Source organism: Orycteropus afer, unplaced genomic scaffold, assembly GCF_000298275.1.
Source record: "Orycteropus afer afer isolate SDZICR_OR568_19922 unplaced genomic scaffold, OryAfe1.0 scaffold00397, whole genome shotgun sequence".
In the NCBI taxonomy this organism is placed as follows: Eukaryota; Metazoa; Chordata; class Mammalia; order Tubulidentata; family Orycteropodidae; genus Orycteropus; species Orycteropus afer.
In genome coordinates, this window is record NW_006921984.1 from 932,200 (window position 1) to 951,106 (window position 18,907).

Consider the following 18,907-nt stretch of genomic DNA (forward strand, 5'->3'; position numbering starts at 1 on the left):
AGCTGGACCCCAAGGTCAAGGGACTTTTACCCAGTCCCTAGAGCCTGGCACTTTGAACTTGGACTTAAAGCCTCCAAATTGTAAGACTAAACTCCTGTTTGTTAAGGCCATCCCATTTGTGATATATGTCTTGTCAGAGCATCACTAGGGAACCAGAACACTACCCATCTGTTAATGGAGGCTTGCTGACAGATTTCAGAGGTGTTCCAGACTAAGACTAAGAAGAAAAGCCTGGCAATCTACTTTCAAAACTGACCCAGTGAAAACTCCATGGATAGCGTTGATCTGCTCTGAGATGCTCATGGGGATGGTGCAGGACTGGGTGGCATTAAGTCTCATTATGCGTGGGTTTGCCATGAGTCACTCAGGGACTGACCTGGTGACAGCTAACAACTGTTTGGTGCCCTCGCTGTAAAGTAGGGAGGACTGCATCACGCGCGTGAACAACCAGGTTGAAGATGAATTTGAGTGTTTTCATTCATTCGCTCATTCAATAAATGTTCATGTGTTTATTGAACACCTACTACATTCAAGGGTTTGGGGATGCATCAGTGAACTAGAGAGAAAGACTTTTCCACACCTACATTCTAGTGGGGGGAACAAATTATAAACATTTCATTGATAAGATCACGTAGTTGTTAGCAGGTGACAAGTGCTATCCCCATTGCCACTGAGTCAATTCTGACTCATGGCTACCCTGCTGGATAAGTAGAAGTGCTTCATAGGATTTCCAAGGCTGTAATCTTTGTGGAAGCAGAGTACTTCATCTTTCTCCCATGGAGGAGCTGGTGGCTTCTAATTGCTGACCTTTCCATTATCAGTTGAGCACTTAACCATTGTGCCACAAGGTCCTTACAAATGCTTTAGGAAACAGAAAAAGTAGAGTTGAGAGAAGGGGATTGGGGGGCCAGAGGAGAGGGAAGCAAGTGGGTTTAAAAGCAAAAGCATTGAAGCAAATCTGACAGGCCTGTATGAATCAGATTTACTGCTGATTTCCTTGACTGGGGTCACAGAAGTCTGAGCAATCAGTGACTGCTGGGGCCGGCTGGGCGTGAGAGAGACTTGTAACCCCTCTGAGTCTGGTAGGGACTAAAAGGTCACCCAACCCACTTCCCCACTGTATGAGTTGCCTAGGGCTGTCCTAACCAATGACCAGAACCAGAAACGTGCAACAGAACTGTATTCTTTCACAGAAATCCCCAATCAAGGTGGCAGCAGGGTGGGTTTCTTCTGGGGGGTCTGAAGGAGAGATTGTTCGGTCCCCTTCTCTTAGTTTCTGGTAGTTGCTGGCAGTCCCTGGCATTCCTTGGCTTGTAGACACATCACTTCAGTGTCTGCACCAGCCCCTGGCCATTTCTGCTCTGTCTCTGTGTCCTCTCCTCTTACAAGGACACAGTCCTTGCATTTAGGGCCTTCAATCCCGGATGGTTGCATCCTGAGTTCTGTCTCAAGGATATCTACATGGACCGTGTTTCCAAATAAGGTCATGTTCTGAGGTTCTGGGTGGAAGTGAATTTAGGGGGGACACTATTCAACCCACAGGAGCCCTGTTGGCACAGTGGTTAAAATGCCTGGTTTTAACCAAAAGGTCAAGGGTTACACCTACCAGCTGCTCCGCTGGAGAAAGATGTGGCAGTCTACTTCCATAAAGATCGCAGCCTTGGAAACCTGGGCCAGCTCTGCTTTGTCCTATAGGGTCGCTATGATTCTGAATTGACTCCATGGTGGTGGCTTTGGTTTGGGATTCAATCCACTATAGTTGTGAAGCAGGCCACACTCCCACAGGGACGTGGAGAGAATGAATTAACCCCTTTCTTAAGATGTTTAACTCCCCCAACCAGCCAGTTGCCAAGACAGTGTTGGCTGTCACTCATTCCAACTCAAAGCCCATATTATTTCTGTCTTCCTGCTGGTCTGCCACACCCAACACCCTGCCCCATTCCTCCTCACTGCAGTGGCCCCCAGCTGCATCACCCTCCATTACTTTGGCATAGAATTATAAGGTCTGAAGGCTGTGTTTGAGCTGACCTAGCCCCATCTTCAGAGAGAAAGAGAGAGAGAGAGAGCAGGTGTATTCATGTATGTGTGTGTATGTGCATGTATGAGTGTGTTTATGTCTGTGAGTGTGTATGTGCAAGCAAATATAAGTAGACATGTGCATGTGTGTGTTTGTATCTCTGTGTACATATGGGTATGTATATGTGCGTATGTGTATATGTATGTGCATGAGTATTTGTGAGTGTGTGCATGTCTGTGTGTGTATATATATATATATATATATATATATATATGTAGATGCATGTGTATATTTGTGGTTGTTTGTGCATGTGTGTATATGTGTGCATGCATATGTGTTGTCTATTTGCATAATTGTACATTTGTGTCTGTTGACTATGTGCATGTGTATATGTGTGTACATGTGTGTGTGTTTGTGAGTGTGTATGTATGTGTGTCTAATGGTTCCAACTATGAGAACTCAAGCATAGAGTTATCTTTTCAAATCATCCATTCATTTATTCACTTACTCACTCATTCATAACAATGAGTGTCTATCTACTGTAGTACATCAGTGCTATCTCTGTGGTCAGTTTTCTCCGTTTCCCTGCTTCTTCAGTCTGAGGACAAGATGCTGAGTGGCAGGTACCAGAGCTATGCCAGCTGCAGCCTTTGGGGCCAACTGAATACACTGTGTAAGCAGGACCCAGACAGTCCATTTCTCTTTCCCTCCTGAGGCCCAACACAGCCTGCAGTGTGCCAGAGGAGAGAACTCTGGCCTCTCTTGTGGCCTAGGACCCTCAGCAAGGCATGGGCTGAGGGCAGGACACCATGGAGAGCTGAAGCCACATGCTCACGGCTTCTGTGCGGAGGTGCCCAGGCAGAGCCTAGACCCCTTACTTCCCTAGGTCACCCCATCTGTGCCCTCTGTTGGATTCCTTCCTCCTGACAAGGCCTACATTTTGCACAATGATGATTTATATTTGATTTGCAAAAGAGCCCCTGGAATTCTGGGCACTTCTGAGGCCTGCCTGGAGGAGGAGCAGCCTGATTCAGGCCCTGGCACCCCTGGGGCATGGGCAGGTGACCCTTCACCAACCCCCATCTCCACTCTGTGATGGAGGCCTGCCCAACCTCCTACCCTGTGCATGAGGTGCTTGGGTTCACATCTCTGTGCTTGAGGTTTGAGGCTTTCGGTGGAAGATTCTAGAGTGGTTTTATCTGCTCCCAGCCTCCAGCTCCAGGCCCAGCTCCACGTCCTGTGTTTTAGCTAGGACTCCCTTACCTCATGGTCCCTGGGCCCAGCCCAGGTACAGAGCCCCAGACAGGGTAGGAAAGGAGAGTGACAAGGAGGGCATCAGGATGGGGCTGCATGCTTAATGAGAAAGAGCACTGTCTGCTCATTAGGGAGATGACTCCAAGCCGAAGCCAGCCTGATGCCGAAATGCAGCATCTGCCCGCCACTGGGAGATGGTATTTATTGTTCAGTTCTTCAGTGGATGTAAATAAACAGCCCGGCCCAGATAATGTTCAAATAAACAAACATACAGCTGCCAGGAGCTCCCTAGACAGCTGACCTGTGTGGAGGTCATACTGCTAATGCTTTAATAGCAGTCTGCCTGGTGGAACCGGTGCTCGCGTGCAGTGCTTGACATAGAGAGGTGGCCAGCTGAAGGTGGAATGGCAGGGGAGACAGAGAGGCTGGAGGGAAGGACCTGTGCTACCCAGGAAGCTTCCAGCTGGAGAGTGAGCAAGGTGGGGATGCTAGTACATGGAGTATGTGTGTGTGTGTGTCCTCAGGCCCACATGCCTGAACCTGCTCACCCTCATGTATTCTTGTTGTTAGTCACCAGCAAGTTGGCCCTAACTTATGGCAACCTTATGTGCAACAGAATGAATGTTGTCAAGTCCTGTATCATCTTGAAGACTGTTAGTGTTTTTGAGTTCATTGTTGCTGTCATTGTGTCGATCCACCTCATTGAGTGTGTCAGTCATCTCCAAGCTTGAGGTGTCCCTGCGTTGGTGACTAAACCAACTAACATGTCCCCAAACTGTACTCTCCTTTCATCTCAACTCTTTCTTTGTGATCTGAGGGAGTCTTTCCGAGGCTGTTCTTGAGTTGTGGACCTCCACTCAGAGTCCATTTCAACCTGATGAGAGGTACACTGAATGTGACTCTGTGTTCAAGTCAACTTGGCCAGGATGATGCTTTCTGTTTGTTTTTCCCTGAAATCCCATTTGAATATTGCCTGACACTGCGCTGGCCCCTTTAGTTGCTTTGGAACATTGAATAGTGAGTCAGAGATCTCTTTCCTTGGTTCTGTCTCTTACCTTGACCACATCGAGCAACTCAGAGTCCATCATCTGATTGGTAGAGTGTGAGTTGTTTTTTCCAGGGGAAGTTGGTCATTTATTCAGTAATTGTCTGTAGGGCAGAGCCCCTCAGTGACGCAAATGGGCAATGCACTCAACTTCTAACCAAAAGGGGGGCAATTCAAGCCCCCCCAGAGCACCTTGAAAGAAAGGCCTGAAAAATCCGACACACATGAGGTCACCATGAATCAGAGTCAACCTGATGGCAACTCATACTAGATACTCATTGGGCATGAACCATGCCTTGGGTACTGTGCCGGGGAGGGTAATAAAGTTCTGAATAAGATGTGTCTGGTCACTGTCCTCAAGAGGTTCATGGTCCCAGACCTACTTACCCAAATGCAGCTCCTCCCCTCTGCCCCCTCACAGGGGGTACACCATCTCTCTGCCGTTCATTACCATTGTTTGGCTTCTTGCTATCCCAAAGAGCTTAGAATTATCTGCACATTTTCCTGATCACTCTTCCAGACCATTTATAAAATATCTTAAATAAGACTAGTCATAATGCTTATGTTTGGGGAATCCCCTAGTTCCACATCTCCACTCAGAAATGTGCCTTTTCTGTCTCTAAGTCAGTTCCCTCTCCCTGACCAAACTGCCAGAAGTCCCATGGAGACTCATTATTTTAAAATACTTTTTGATGTGGAACCTTGTCAAAGACTTCTGGAAAAAGTCTAAATAGCTAAGAACCAAGCATTGAGCTAGGAATCGAGAGACCTGGATGTTAGTCCTGTCATTGGTATATCATTGAACTTGGGTAAGACACATAACAGATTCAATCTCAGTTACTTCACTGGTAAGATGAGAATTATTATGCTGACTGTCAACATCATAAAAATTTTACGATCATCAGATGAGACAATGTTATTTAAGAATGCTTTGCAAGGTATAAAACAAAAATATAAAGGATTGTTATTTTGAAAATTTATAGCATCTTCTTCATTCATGTTGTTGTTGTTGTTATGTGCCATCGAGTCGGCCCCGACTCATAGCGACCCCTCCTTGGGTTTTCGAGGCAGTATCACTACGGAAGTAGGATTGCCCAACCTTCCTTCCGAGGAGTGGCTGGTGGGTTTGAACCGCCAGCCGTCTGGTTAGCAGGCAAGTGACTTAGCTACCAGAGCACATTTATTTCCCAAAAGAGGTATAGAGTAGTTTCATCATGGTGCCTGCCCCACCTTGAGGGGATGTTTGTTTAACATCAGCTGCTTGGACTCCTTGAAGGGATGCAGGCTCATGTGGCCAATAGGATTGAGTTCAATATGAGACTATTGTCTAATATAAATATATAACAACCTGGACACCAGAGTCAGTCAGACCTTGCTATGGGTCAATCCTTTATCATTCATTAGATGTGTCCTAGACAAGTTATGTAAACTCTCTTATGCCCTACCTGTAAATGGGTATAGTATTCGTGCTTCCTTTACCAAATTATAGGAGCTCTGGTGGCATAGTGCCTAAGGCAATGGACTGCTAACCAGAAGGTTGAAGGTTCAAACCCACCAGTTACTCTGCGGAAGGCAGATTGGGCAATCTATTTTCATAAAGATTTATCACCTTGGAAACCCAAGGGGGTCGCTATGAGTTGGAATCGACTCAATGACAGTGAGTTTGGTTTTTTCTGTTTGTTACCAAGTTATGAGATTTAAATGAAAATGTTGTTGTTATGTGCCATCGAGTCGAATCCAACTCATAGCGACCCCTCCTTGGGTTTCCGAGGCAGTATCACTACGGAAGTAGATTGCCCTACCTTTCTTCCGAGGAGTGGCTGGTGGGTTTGAACAGCCAGCCTTCTGCTTAGCAGTCAAGTGCCTTAGGCACTATGCTACCAGAGCTCCCTTAAATGAAAATATATACACATATATATGTAAAATGTTGATCATCGTGTCTGACACCTAGTAACCAGTCAACAAATAGCATCTCTTGTTTCTGTTGTCTATTTAAGGACCCAAGAACTGGCAGCAGGTGTATCCTATCTAGATTTTATGAATGTCCATCAAACATTCAGCACATCTTACCGCACCCTCCTTTTAGCCATCTTCGTGGTGTGAGAATCTTTCCGCAGAAGGATAAATGCATGCTCTCCTTCCTGGTTTCTGAAACAAGCTGACTTTCCAATCACTTGTTTTCTATACTACAAAGTGTGGAGGGTGAGGGCATACAGCCCCGCCAGTCTCGCTGGGGAAGTCCAGGCCTATGAAGTCATGCCCCATTGGTGCCCCTTGGCCCCTCTTGTCCCTGCCCCAAGGTCACCTGTCTTTCTCTGATGTCCACTTGCATCTAGCATGTCACCCTCATCCTAAAGAGCAGAGAGGTTGGGGCCCAGTGATAAAGAGGGCTGCTCAGGCACTGAATCCAATTCCCCTTGGAGATCAGACCAAGGGGCATTGGATGGGACTTAGTTCCAGCAGGGTTCCCTAGGGGAGCCTGCTTCTGCCACCAGCCTGCAGTAGCTGGAGACCAGCCAGGACTCTCAGTATCACTCTCGTGCTATGGCTCCAGGGGCCGACTCACAGCTGGGGATGAAGCCTGGCTGGGCCAGGGGCCAAGGCCATCACAGCTGGTCAGACTTGGGTGGTAATCCCAATTGGTTTCACGCAAACTCCCATTTTCATTGAGATTAAGAAAGGACCTGGCCTGGATAGACATCTGGTGGCTTGGGGGTGAGCACAGAAGGAGGGCAATTGGAATCCAAGATATTTTTATTTTCAGGGTTAAATATACTTCTCTTCCTTTCATTCCTTTGCCTTTATTTATTTAATGAACTTAATGGGGGAGCCAGCAAAGATGAGTTTTAGCTCCATTCCTTTATTTCCTCATTCTTTTAAGAAATATTTGCCAAGCTCAAATATGTGAGCATCAAAACCAGAAATGACCGGCAAACTCTCTGGAATTGTAGAGACCAGAAAAAGGCCTTTTCCTTCCACATGCACTGACCAGGAAGGAAACAGGAAATCCTGCCAGGATCAAGCTCTCTTATGTGGTAGGGAAAGCACCGACTTCAGAGTTAAGACTGAGTTCCAATTCCGCCCCCACGTTTAGTAATTAAGCTCAGGACAGTTGTTTAATATACTTGCATCTCCTTTCTTCATCCATCATTAGTGCAACAGTGAGGACTTTTGATGTTGCTAAAGAAAAAAATTTCTAACTTTAACAATAAGGAAGTCTCTTGAGTAACTGGGAAGTCCAGACATAGGCCAGGGGCTCAACATCATCACAGAATATCTCTGTACTTGACCTTCTGTGTCCCAGCTCCCCTTCTGGCCACAAGAGGATGCCAACAGCTCCCTGAGCTGCAAGTTTCATCGACCCTACTGAGAGAGAGAGGAGTCCCTTGATAGTATAATGGTGAACACATGTGACTGCTAACCAAAAGGTTGATGGTTTGCATCTACCCCCAGGCACCTTGGAAGACAGGCTTGGCAATCTACTTGTAACAAATCAACCACTGAAAACCCTACAGAGCACAGTTCTCCCCTGACTCCCATAGGAGTCAAACTTAATGGCACCTGGTTTGATGTTTGGGTTTAATGAAGGAGAGTGCAGATCTTCTCTCCTCCCATCAAGAAACAGAAGTCCCTGCTTGGTCCTGAATGCATGCTCCTAAATAAAGGCCCTGCCCTGTGTTGACTGGTGTGGGTTTGTTCTCTGTCAATCACAGTGGAGAGGGAGGGAGATGAAGCTGACTTGTGCCCATCAGGGACCACCCCAGGAGAAGGGGTTGGACTCATTCCCACCCAAACCGGGAGGGTGGAGTGGATGCTGGAGAGGCCATGCAAATTGTCACAAATGAACACTAAGCCATAGGATTGAACCAAAAAAAAACCAAACTCTGCCTTCCAGTTGATTTCAACTCACAGCAACCTCTACTGGGTTTCCAAGGCTGTAAATCTTTACGAAAGCAGACTGCCTCGTATTTCTTCCACAGAGTTGTTGGTGGGTTCAAACCACTGACCATTTGGTTAGTAGCCAAAGGCCTTAACCACTACACCACCAGAGCTCCTTACATAGAATTGAAAGCGTATATGAATAAGGAAAGATGAGCAAAACCATCTCCCATACTTCTAGGAAGGACCTAAGAATAATACTCAAAAATGAAACAAATAAGACCCAAACACAACTAAAATCAGACATAACCTGGTGTCACAAAACCAAAATAAACCCACTACCATTGAGTCAATCCTGACACATAGGACTGAGTAAAATTAGCCCAAAGGGTTTCCAAGGTTGTAAATTTTTAAGAAGCAGACTACCTCATCTTTCTCCCATGGAGTGGCTGGTGGGTTCTAACCACTGACGTTTTGATTAACAGCTGAAAGCTTTAACCACTATGTCACCAGAGGTGAGTGAATTCAGCAGAAAAGAAAGGAGGCACACTTGTAGGTAAACTGGTGTGATCAGTTGTCATGAATGTGGTGTCCTTTCTGGAATTTAGTTCCTCTGAATAACTTTTTTATTCTCCTTAATCTCAGGCAAGATTAAAATTTAAATCATAAGACTTAAAAATTAGGGTACATAATAGGAATATTTGGAATGTAATTGTTTTTCAGTTTGTTATCAAAATGTCTGAAATAACACTGTGGATGTATTAGTCTTTCCCTAATGGCATCTCTTCAAGTTTGGTAATCCCTTATCTATCATCTTCCCATTTCCCTCCAGTATGCAGTGTTACTACTTTTCATGCTTTTTGTTCCTACTTAGGTGGGCAACTCTGTCAGCACTGGGAATGGTCATGTCGGAGCTATGTGCTGAGACTTGTGATGGTTGTATGGGCCGGGGATGGCACCCATGAGCCTCATGGAGGTTTGGGAAGCCCATATGTTTTCAGGATTGGTCCTCAGTCATGAGAAGTGTGGGCAAAAGTCTTTTCCATTGTCTCTGTGTCATCCAAGTCAATCTAGGAAGGGTTTGTGGATGGTCCAGGGGTGATCTTGTCTGCTAAGTGTTCTCATAAGCTTGAGTATGACTCATGCCTGAAGCATATTTTCCTGTAATGCCCCCATCTTCCCTAAGGACATGACTAGAACACCCAGGAGATCCCAGGACCCAACATCTACTCCAAAATCTGATATAGCAACCGGTGGTTTCAATGGCTAAAAAGAGACCACTTGGTGTACAACTCCTGGGGTTGGCTTTTTGCCTGGTTCCTGGCCACAAGACTTCATTGATATCTGGGCAGCAGTTTCAATGGATCAGCATACATCCCCAGACTTAATTTTCTTCTGCTAAGAAATGCAGCAAATAACATTGCCTTTCTGCAGTCGTTAAGTCAACCTCAATTATCAGCTGTTCACCCATCCTTCCCTCTCCCCTCAATACTAGCCTCTTTCCCTTTGCCAAAGACATACAAGCAAGACCTCAAGGGCTGAACCTGAGGCACATGGGGCCAGACAGAACAAGACCAGAATCTTGATGAAGCCCAATTGTGTGGCTTCTTTCCCTTTTCCATGCCATTTCCAACGTGAGCCCTCTATCCCCAACATCAGCCCTCCATCCATCATGGGGGGTTAATTTGGCTGCTGCTCCTAGCCTCTGAGCTCTGCGGAGGCAGAACTCACTTCCACGGCTTAGTTGTTGGGAGATCTTGGAGTTAAACTTGACCATGGGTGATGCTGGGTATGAAGTCACATTGGCTCTCCTCTTCCTTTTTTCCACAGATCCGTGTCGATGGGCCCAGTGGCAAAGCTCACCAGTATGAGATGGTGCAGGTGGTAGACCCCGGTCCTGTCCTCCGGGATATGGCCTTCTCCAAAGACTATGAGCAGCTCTACATCATGTCAGAGAAGCAGGTAAGACTCAGAGTGCTCTCCCGGACATCAGTCTGGCAGCTCAGTGTCAACCGATGGCAGTACTGTGGTTTGATATCAGCCTGTAGATAGCTATAAGGGGTAATTTATTTGGCTCTGTGTGTGTCCTTTCACTTATGCTGCCTAGGGACTTAGGCCAGATGGGCTGAGACAGAGAATGAGACACTGAAAATATTGATTCATCTAAAAAAAACCTGCCGACTTTAAAATGGTGGTGTGTATAGATTCAGGGCCAGCACATACTTGCTCTTGAAGAAACAGCCATCCAGTCAGATCCGACTCATAGAGAGCCCTCCTTGGGTTTCTGAGGTGGTATCACTATGGAAGTAGATTGCCCAACCTTCCGAGGAGTGGCTGGTGGATTTGAACCTCCAGCCTTCTGGTTAATAGTCAAATGCCTTAGGCACTGCACCACCAGAGCTCCCCAGAAACATAGTAGATATGTCCATTTTTGGTTCAGATTTCCCTACACAAAGCCACTTTCCCAGTCCCAGGAGCCCTGCAGTGGGCAAGAATTTATTACTGGGAGAGCCCAGTTGAGGGACCATCGTGGAAAGTTCAGAGAACAGGGTCTGTGTGAGAGAGATGCAATGGCACAACATGTGTCCTGAGCCCTCGTGGGGACCAATGACTCTCAGATGGAGCCTCCTGGGAATTCAACAGAGGCAAGCCAAGAGGAGCAAGTTGAGTGCAGGGATCACTGTTAGCTGACCCTGAGTAGGAAGTAGCAAAGCTGAGACTGGTTCAGGAATTCAGCTGAGAACCAAGTAAGTCTTTAGAGGTGTCTGAGCTCAGGCCAGGAGTCATATATTTGCAGCATCAAAGGAAGGCATTCCACATTGGATTTCCCATGCATTTGAGGGTATTTCTCGGGTCTCCTAATTCATCTTGTAGAGTGCATATTCCACCCAAGTGTGGCTTAGCACTGCCATACCTCTGCTCCTGTCATCTTTACATAGGATGGACACAGTCCCTAGATCCCATGAATGTATGTATATATTGAGACAGTAGCCATGAGGGCTAAGCCTCCCTCTTATTCATCTTCATCAGTGAGGCCTGAACCCCCAGGGGACCTGCAGACAGAGATGGGATTGTTCCATTCTGTCCTCTCTCAGCACAGCAGGGGAGATGAATGCCACATTATACCACCCACGGGCTTGTCCATTATGTCTTGGCAGCCAGTGGCAGCTCCACCCTCCTCAAGAGCCCGATGACATCTTCTCTTGGTGTGGGACTCCCCATTCTGCTGACTTCAGCCACACTGGAACCCATTGTGATCCCCTACTGGAGGCTGCTATGGTTAGGGGTGGCCAGATGCAGGCTGAGAGGGGAGCAAGTTGCCCAGGAGTGGGGATTCCTGAGTTGGTCAGCAGTTGGGTATGAGACTGCTCCCTTGTTTACATTCCTTGCACTATTTTAATGGGACCCACACTCCCTGCCCACCTGTGAGCCTCTAGTTCCTGAGAGGAAGCAGCTTTCCTTGGTGGAATGAATCATTTTGAGAAGACCCAAGATCTCCCCAAGGCATTGACCAACTGAACATTTAGGAGTTCTTGCCCAACCTGAAAACTAAGATTTCTGAATCTGGGACTCAAAACATCTAAGGGTTTCCAAAAATAGAAACAAGGAGCTGCCTGGAGCCCCCACCTCAGCCTCCTCCAGTAACTGAGTCAGGACTCTGAGTCCTGCTTCTCTCCTAAGGTGCCCTTCTGGATCCTTCTTGTGTACTTGCACTCAGTCCACTCTCCTTCTCAGTGACACTGTCATTATCCATCCAGACCTGGCTGGGAAGCATGCTGGGAGCTCTGGATTTGGATGGCTTGGAAAGGAAAATAAGGCAGGAACAGATTGGACAAGGCATTCACCATTCTAGAGCTGCTCCTCACAGAGGTAGGGGGGACCTGCCAGCAATCCCACCCTGAGGGCCCTGACACTTGAGCAGGGCTGGTGTCCAGTGGGTATGAGTACATTTGAACTTCAGGCCTCATCTTTAAGAGCCATTTGATTCTCCACTTAGGCTGAGACTACTTGCTTGAAGATGGTGCTAGAAAGCTCATAGAGATGACAGGGCAGTGGGTTTTACTAAGAGGGAGATACATTTGATTTAGTCAACAACTCAGCAAACTGTAGGGTATTGCCTTAGGCCTGGAGAATACCATTAACCTTGTGGTGGACCAGCCAGAAAAACAGGAGCTTCTATCTCCTAAACCATCCACCATCCCTTCTCATCCTAGGTCTCCATGGACTTTGGCTCTGGGCTTTGCTCCTTCTACCTTCCCTCTAATTTCTCTGAATTGGCCCTGGAGAACGTGGTGTAGGAAAATAATTTTGACAAACAGGGGAAATATTTTGCATCATATTTTAGGAGCTATAAAGTGATTAATGAATATGTAGTTAATGAGTGTTCCACAGAGATCAACGTGGTCTTCCAACTGGTTGAAACTCTTCTTGAGTTCTAGTCTTCCCCAGTCCTCATGCTGAAAGGAGACCTGCTCTGGGCATGAGAAAGAGTGGGTGGTGGAGAGGAGGGTAAGAGTCTATGGCTAACAGAGGTAGAGAATGGAGTGTGTGTGTGCACCCAGATGCTACATATTTCCTGACTCTGTGGTCATAGACAAGGTGCTAAATCCTCAGGTCCTCATTCATTCAACACTCAACCAACATTTATTGAACACCTCCATGAGTTTAGAAGGAGCCTTGATGGTACAATGGATGTGTGCTAGGCTGCTAACCAAAAAGTTGGCACTTCAGACTCACCTGGTGGCTCCATGGGAGAAAGATGTGGTGATCTGCTCCTGTAAAGAGTACAGCCTAGGAAACCCTACAGAGGCAGTTCTGCTGTGTCATGTGGGGTCACAATGAGTCAGAACAATAGTTTATAAGTCAGGCCTCTTCTAGATACTGTAGGTTCAAAGGTGGCCAGAGACCCTGCCCTCATAGAACTTCCACTTTAGGCAGAGACAATGAATGGGTGATTGAAGGAATGAGTGAATGATGTAAGTTAGGTAATGGTGACACAGTGAAAACAAAAACTCAGGGGAAGAAGGTGATGGCTAGGGACTGTTATCTTAAACAGCATCTAAATGGTTGTCAGGAAGGCCTTCCTAGGAGAGGACATTTGGACAGAGAGTGGGCTAGAGGGAGATGGCTGGGGCTGGTATCTGGGGAAAATGGGCTGGGTGGAAGGGACAGCAAGTGCAATGGGTTTGCAGTGGGCATGTGGCCTGGTGTGCTGAGGATGCTGGAAGGGCAGCAGTGGAGTAAAACATGGAAAGTGGTTGGTGATGCAGTTGGAGAGAGGCAGTCATGCAGGACCTCAGTTTGCTATCCGTAAAACGGGAATGCAGAAGTAGTATAGAGCTAATGTGTGGTTGTTGCAAGGATGAAATTATCTCAAGCACAGAAAAAGTGCTCAGTTTGGTGTCTAGCTCAGAAGCAACATTCAGTAAAGGTTAGCCATCCTTACAGTTATTTGTAGATGGCTACCTCCACAGCTGGCTCCCTTAGGACCTCTGCCAGCCACCTTCTTACTTTGCATGTGTTTGTGTGTACGTGAGAGGTGTGTATTTACTAAAACTCCAGTGTCCCCAAGGGAACATCTATGCACGCTGAAACACAGTGATAAACACCTGCCAAAGTGCCAGGAGGGAAGTGAGAGGAAATAGCATGACAGATCGACAAGGTGAGGAAGTGGCAGAGTTTGGCATCCTCGGTGCCTAGAATGGCCCCTCCAGGGAGCAGTAGCTCTGCACACATAGGCCAGTTTCTCCTTTGAGAGGGCCCACAGGGAATGTGATTTCCCCATAAATCTCCACATACGTGGCATCTCACACACCTAGTCCTCCTGGGCCAGAGGCCCCAACACATGTTTCTAACTCTGAGATACATGTCGGCTGGGCCTGGGACAAAGCCACCCTTCATGGTGTCCTCTGACAAGGGTGTTCCAGAGACCCACAGGCTGGCCCTCCTCATGCTGGAAGACCTACCATGTGGTAGCTCTCAAGTCCTACCTGTGCGCCAGGAGACAGATGCCCGTGAGGGCTGAGGAGATAGGGCTGAGGTGGATCAACCTGCTCGCTGAGTCCCCAGGAAAGCAGGACAAGGCAGTGGCAGCTGTGGACGCTCCTTTCAGCACAATCCAGCAGCAAAGTGGGGAGAGTTATCTTGCTTTATAATGTATCACTTTGTTCACTCAACAACTATTTATGGAGCACCTACTATGTGCCAAGCACCAGTCCAGGCACTGGGGATGCAATAGGAAAGAAACAGACAACCATCCCAGACTTAGAGGAGCTTGCAATTTTACCAAGAAGAGGAAGCAAAGAAAGAATAAACAAGCATACTGCTACATCTTTCTCCTGTGGAGCAGCTGGTGGGTTCAAGCCACTGAATTTTCAGTTAGTGGTTGAGCGCTTAACCCCTGTGCCACCAGGGCTCCTTTTATTCTTGTGGAGTTCGGGCTCAGATAGTAAGAGATGTCAGCTCACAGGGTACACTGTCTATACTGCTTGTCCAGTCAAGGACTCTGGTCTGGAGGTCAATGCTCTGGGGGCGTTTCCCAAGGGCATGCCACTCCTCTCTTGTGGTAACTCCTTGGTCCCCTCACCCCTCTTACATGGGGTGGTGTGGAAGGAAGCTGAGTCAACGATCCCAGCCCTGGCCTGCTGGTCAGGAAGTGGTCTGAATGGAAGCGGCTCCTTTGGTGAGGACTGATGAACTTGTGCTTTGAGTTCTGCAGAGAGTCTGGAAATGCCAGAGGCTTAAGTAAATTGTGTTCTCAGTTGGAATATTGATGAGACATTCTGAGTGGAGGTAGGGGCTTGTTAATGCATATCATCGTTCAAGATGATTAGTTGGTATTGGCGATGTCACGTGACTTTACCAAACACCACAGAGGTGCAAAAGGAGAAATTACAAATGGCAGAATTATACCTGACAGGAGTCATTTAAGTGTGTTTCGAGTATGACAAGAAGACAATGGAGATAGGAATTTGAAACTGCATCAGAGATGCATGTGTCCATTTCAAGGGCATGAGAAAGGGCTGAGGGGGAGACTTATTTAAAAGAAAGAAGGTATGTGGAACAAAGAGGGCTTGGAGAAGCAGACCGAGCTCCTCTCCTCAGAATGAGGCAGAGGCCCTGGAGGCTGCTAAGCACCATGCTGGGTGGCCTGAAGGAGGTTCTGAGTGGGAGCTTGGGAGTCCCCCTGCCCTGGGTCTGGCTCTGTCACTTTCTATGTCTGTGGCCTTGGGCAAGTTATTTAACCTCTTGGTACTTCAGTTTGCTGAACAGGAAAATGGGCAGGTGCTAGTACCTGTGAATTGTGCAATTATAATGAATCAACTAGAAAATGTCTATTAAATACTCAGTGCACGTGATGAGAACTCAGTCTCAGCTTACATCATTATTATTTCAGTATGCTGGTGACTAGTATGTTGTTGTTGTTATGTGCCGTTGAGTCGGCCCCGACTCATAGCGACCCCTCCTTGGGTTTCCGAGACAGTATCACTACAGAAGTAGGATTGCCCAACCTTCCTTTCGAGGAGTGGCTGGTGGGTTTGAACCACCAGCCTTCTGGTTAGCAGTCAAGTGCCTTAGGCACTATGCTACCAGAGCTCCTGGTGACTAGTATAAGGGCTTCTATATCTTATTGGTCTGTCCATTTGTTGCACAATGGTCGCTTGCATGTTGCTATAATGGTGAAAGCTATGCCAATGGTATCTCACGTACTATCAGGGTCACATATGGTGGACAGGTTTCAGCAGAGCTTTCAGAAGACTAAGAATAGGAAGAAAGGTCTGGATATCCATGTCTGAAATTAGCCATTGAACGCTAGAGGATGAGTTCCCTAGGTTGGAAGACACTCAAAATACAGTGACCATAAGGGTGACCTGTGAGCGTACCAACAATCCTGAAGGACTGGGCCTCCTCTCGTTCAGTTGTACATGGAATAGCTATGAATTGGAACTGACTCAATGACAGCTAACAGTATATTTTATTGAAAAACTCTAGCTACAGTATTCTGACTTCCACTAGTCATCAACTTACCCCTGTTTCCTCCGAGTCCTATTAGACTGTGGGTATTCTGGGTGTCAAGAAAAGACAGAAAGCATACAGGCTGCCTCCGTCACCACATTTCCCGTCAGCTTCCCCCTTGCAGACTGAGTCGGCAGGTACTGAGGGCCCCTTCACTCTTCTGCGGGACTGGCTGTGCCCGACTAGCTTTCTTGAGAAACCATGGTGGTTCAGAGGTAGAATTCTCACCTTCCATGCAGAAGATACAAGTTCAATTCCTGGGCAGTTCACCTCATGTACAGTCTGCCCCCATTTGTCAGTGGAGGCCTGTGGAACAGACTTCAACAGAGCTTCTAGACAGAGACAGACTAGGAAAAAAGGTCTGATGATCCACTTGCAGAAGTCATCCAGTGAAAGCTCTTGGGATCACAATGGTTTGATCCCGTTGTACATGGGGCCATCATGAGTCCAGGGTGAGCTTGATGGCTGACAAGTCTTATAGATCTCCAGATGATTCTTCTTAAAATGTAGATTCTGATCCAGTCTGTCTGGGGTGGAAATGCAGATTCTCAGTAGGGGGTAGAACTGGAATGAACCCATTCTAAGCCCTGCTTTCAATCCCCAAGATTGGGAGTTTTAGGAGACAATCAACACACAGAGTGTGACATGTATGTGAGTTCGCCTACCTGCCCATTGCCTCTGTACAGCTTTAACTATTAGTTCATCAGAATTTCCCAAACTTTATGTCTCAGAGGCAAAGTCGCATGGGGGATGTGGGAGGGGAGTGTTAAGCAGATATCTTTATAGAGGCATTTGGCACATTTCTCAGAACATTTTCATGCTAATGGATTGCATATCTCCATGCTATGGGTGAGTGTTGTGCCCTTTAGGGTCTACAGTCTCCCAAACTCATCTAACCACCGAATTCATTTCACCAGGAGCGCCTGGAGCCAGGGGCAGATTACTCAGTAAGCAAGGTAAACGCGGGCTTACTTATGCTTACTTACTAATAATCTGTAGTGATCAATTTCACATGGGCTTCACTACAGATTAGTAAATAAGCACAAGTAAGTGCGTGCTTATTGGCTGAGCAGACGCTGCCTGGAGCCATGAGTACGTTAGGGAACCCTTCCTTGGTAAAGACTTCATCTCTTCCCTCACCTTCAGCTTTCCTCCCCTGGTCTCCCCACTCAAGGCGGTCTCCCCAGCTCTGGGCCTGACCCCAGGTCACTCTCCTTCTGTGCTTTACCATCTCTAGGCACAGGCTGAGTTCAGTCTCCGCTCTCCTGTTTTGGGGGAAGGAGGGTTCTTTCTGGGTCCCCAGGACACACCTGGCCTCTCACCTTTGACCTCCCTGGCCCCTGGCTTGCTTGTGCTCACACAGACTCCCAGGACCAGTCTCTCCTTCACCCTCGGCCCATGGAGCCCTCTGAGCACAGCCTCCAGCCTTGGTCCAGCATTCTTTGTCCTTCTCAAAAAGTCACAAATTTCATTAAAATTTGTCTCTTGCCTACTATCCTCATTCAGAGCCATGTATTTCTCACCTGGGATTAACTGATTCTTCTCAGACAGGCCTTAATTTAGAGACCATTGTTTACTCTCAAATATTTACTACTCTGTTGTCAACAATTTGAGTTGAAAGCTGATAACTCCATCCCCAAATTCACAATGAGATGTTGTTGTTGTTGTTGTTATGTGCCCTGAGTTGGCCCCGACTCATAGCGACCCCTCCTTGGGTTTCCAAGGCAGTATCACTACCCAAGTAGATTGCCCCATCTTCCTTCCGAGGAGTCACAATGAGATAAGGGAAGGTTTTTATGTACTTATATTCCTCTCCAGAACACCAGAAGCCAAACTCTAAAACATTTAACCTCCTTATTGCTTCTCTTGCAGGGTGCACTTTGATGCTAAGAGGGGCCCAGTGGGTAGAATTCTCACTTTCTATGCAGAAGACCTGGGTTTGGTTCCCAGCCAAGGCACCTGTGGTGGTTCAGTTTGTGTGTCAACTTGGCTGGGCCTGGTTGAGTGGCTGGGCAGCTGAATGTAGTTATTCCCCATGGTGAGATTGGTAATTAACTCCATGATGGAATCTATTGGAGCAGCTGAGTAGCTGCTTTGGGTATGTGGTCTGCTTCCCGTACGTAAGTAGCAGATTTGGGAATGGTCTCTAGCTTATGGCACGCTTGAACCCTGCATGTAGCCAAGTCATTGTTCAGCAGCCTGCCATGCTCTGCCAACCTTGGGATACTTAATGGACTTGAATTAATGGTCTGCCATGTGGTTTGGTAACATCAGGACTATGCCTTTTTACTCGTCAACCTTGGGCTTGTCAGTCTCAGCAGCCAGCAGCTGAGTGAAGAAAAGCCTCTAGCTTCAGTGGGCCAAGAGCAGGAGGCAGAGCTGAAGCCCAAGGTTGAGGGGCTTTCACCCAACCCCTAGAGCCTGGCACTTTGAACTTGGACTTAAAGCCTCCAAATTATAAGAATAAACACCTGTTTGACAAGGCCACCCATTTGTGGTATATTCTTGTCGGAGTGGCACTAGGTAACAAAACCACCTCATGTGCAGTCTGTCAATGGAGCATGTGTGTTGGTACGATGCTGAACCGGTTTCAGCAGAACCTCCAGACTCAGATAGACCAGGAAGGTAGGCCTGGAGATCTCTTTACAAAAACCAGTCAGTGAATCCCCTGTGGATCCTGACAGTCTTCTCCACTA

The 18,907-nt window shown here is 47.2% G+C and overlaps 1 protein-coding gene across 1 annotated transcript in view; it reads left to right on the forward strand.

Moving 5' to 3' along the window:
- Positions 1 to 18,907, forward strand: part of PLXNA4 (plexin A4) — a 497,799-nt gene that overhangs the window by 282,994 nt on the left and 195,898 nt on the right. Inside the window, exon 3 of the mRNA XM_007953478.2 lies at positions 10,026 to 10,157. Coding sequence (XP_007951669.1) covers positions 10,026 to 10,157 — 132 coding nt within the window. The remainder of the gene's footprint in view (positions 1 to 10,025; positions 10,158 to 18,907) is intronic.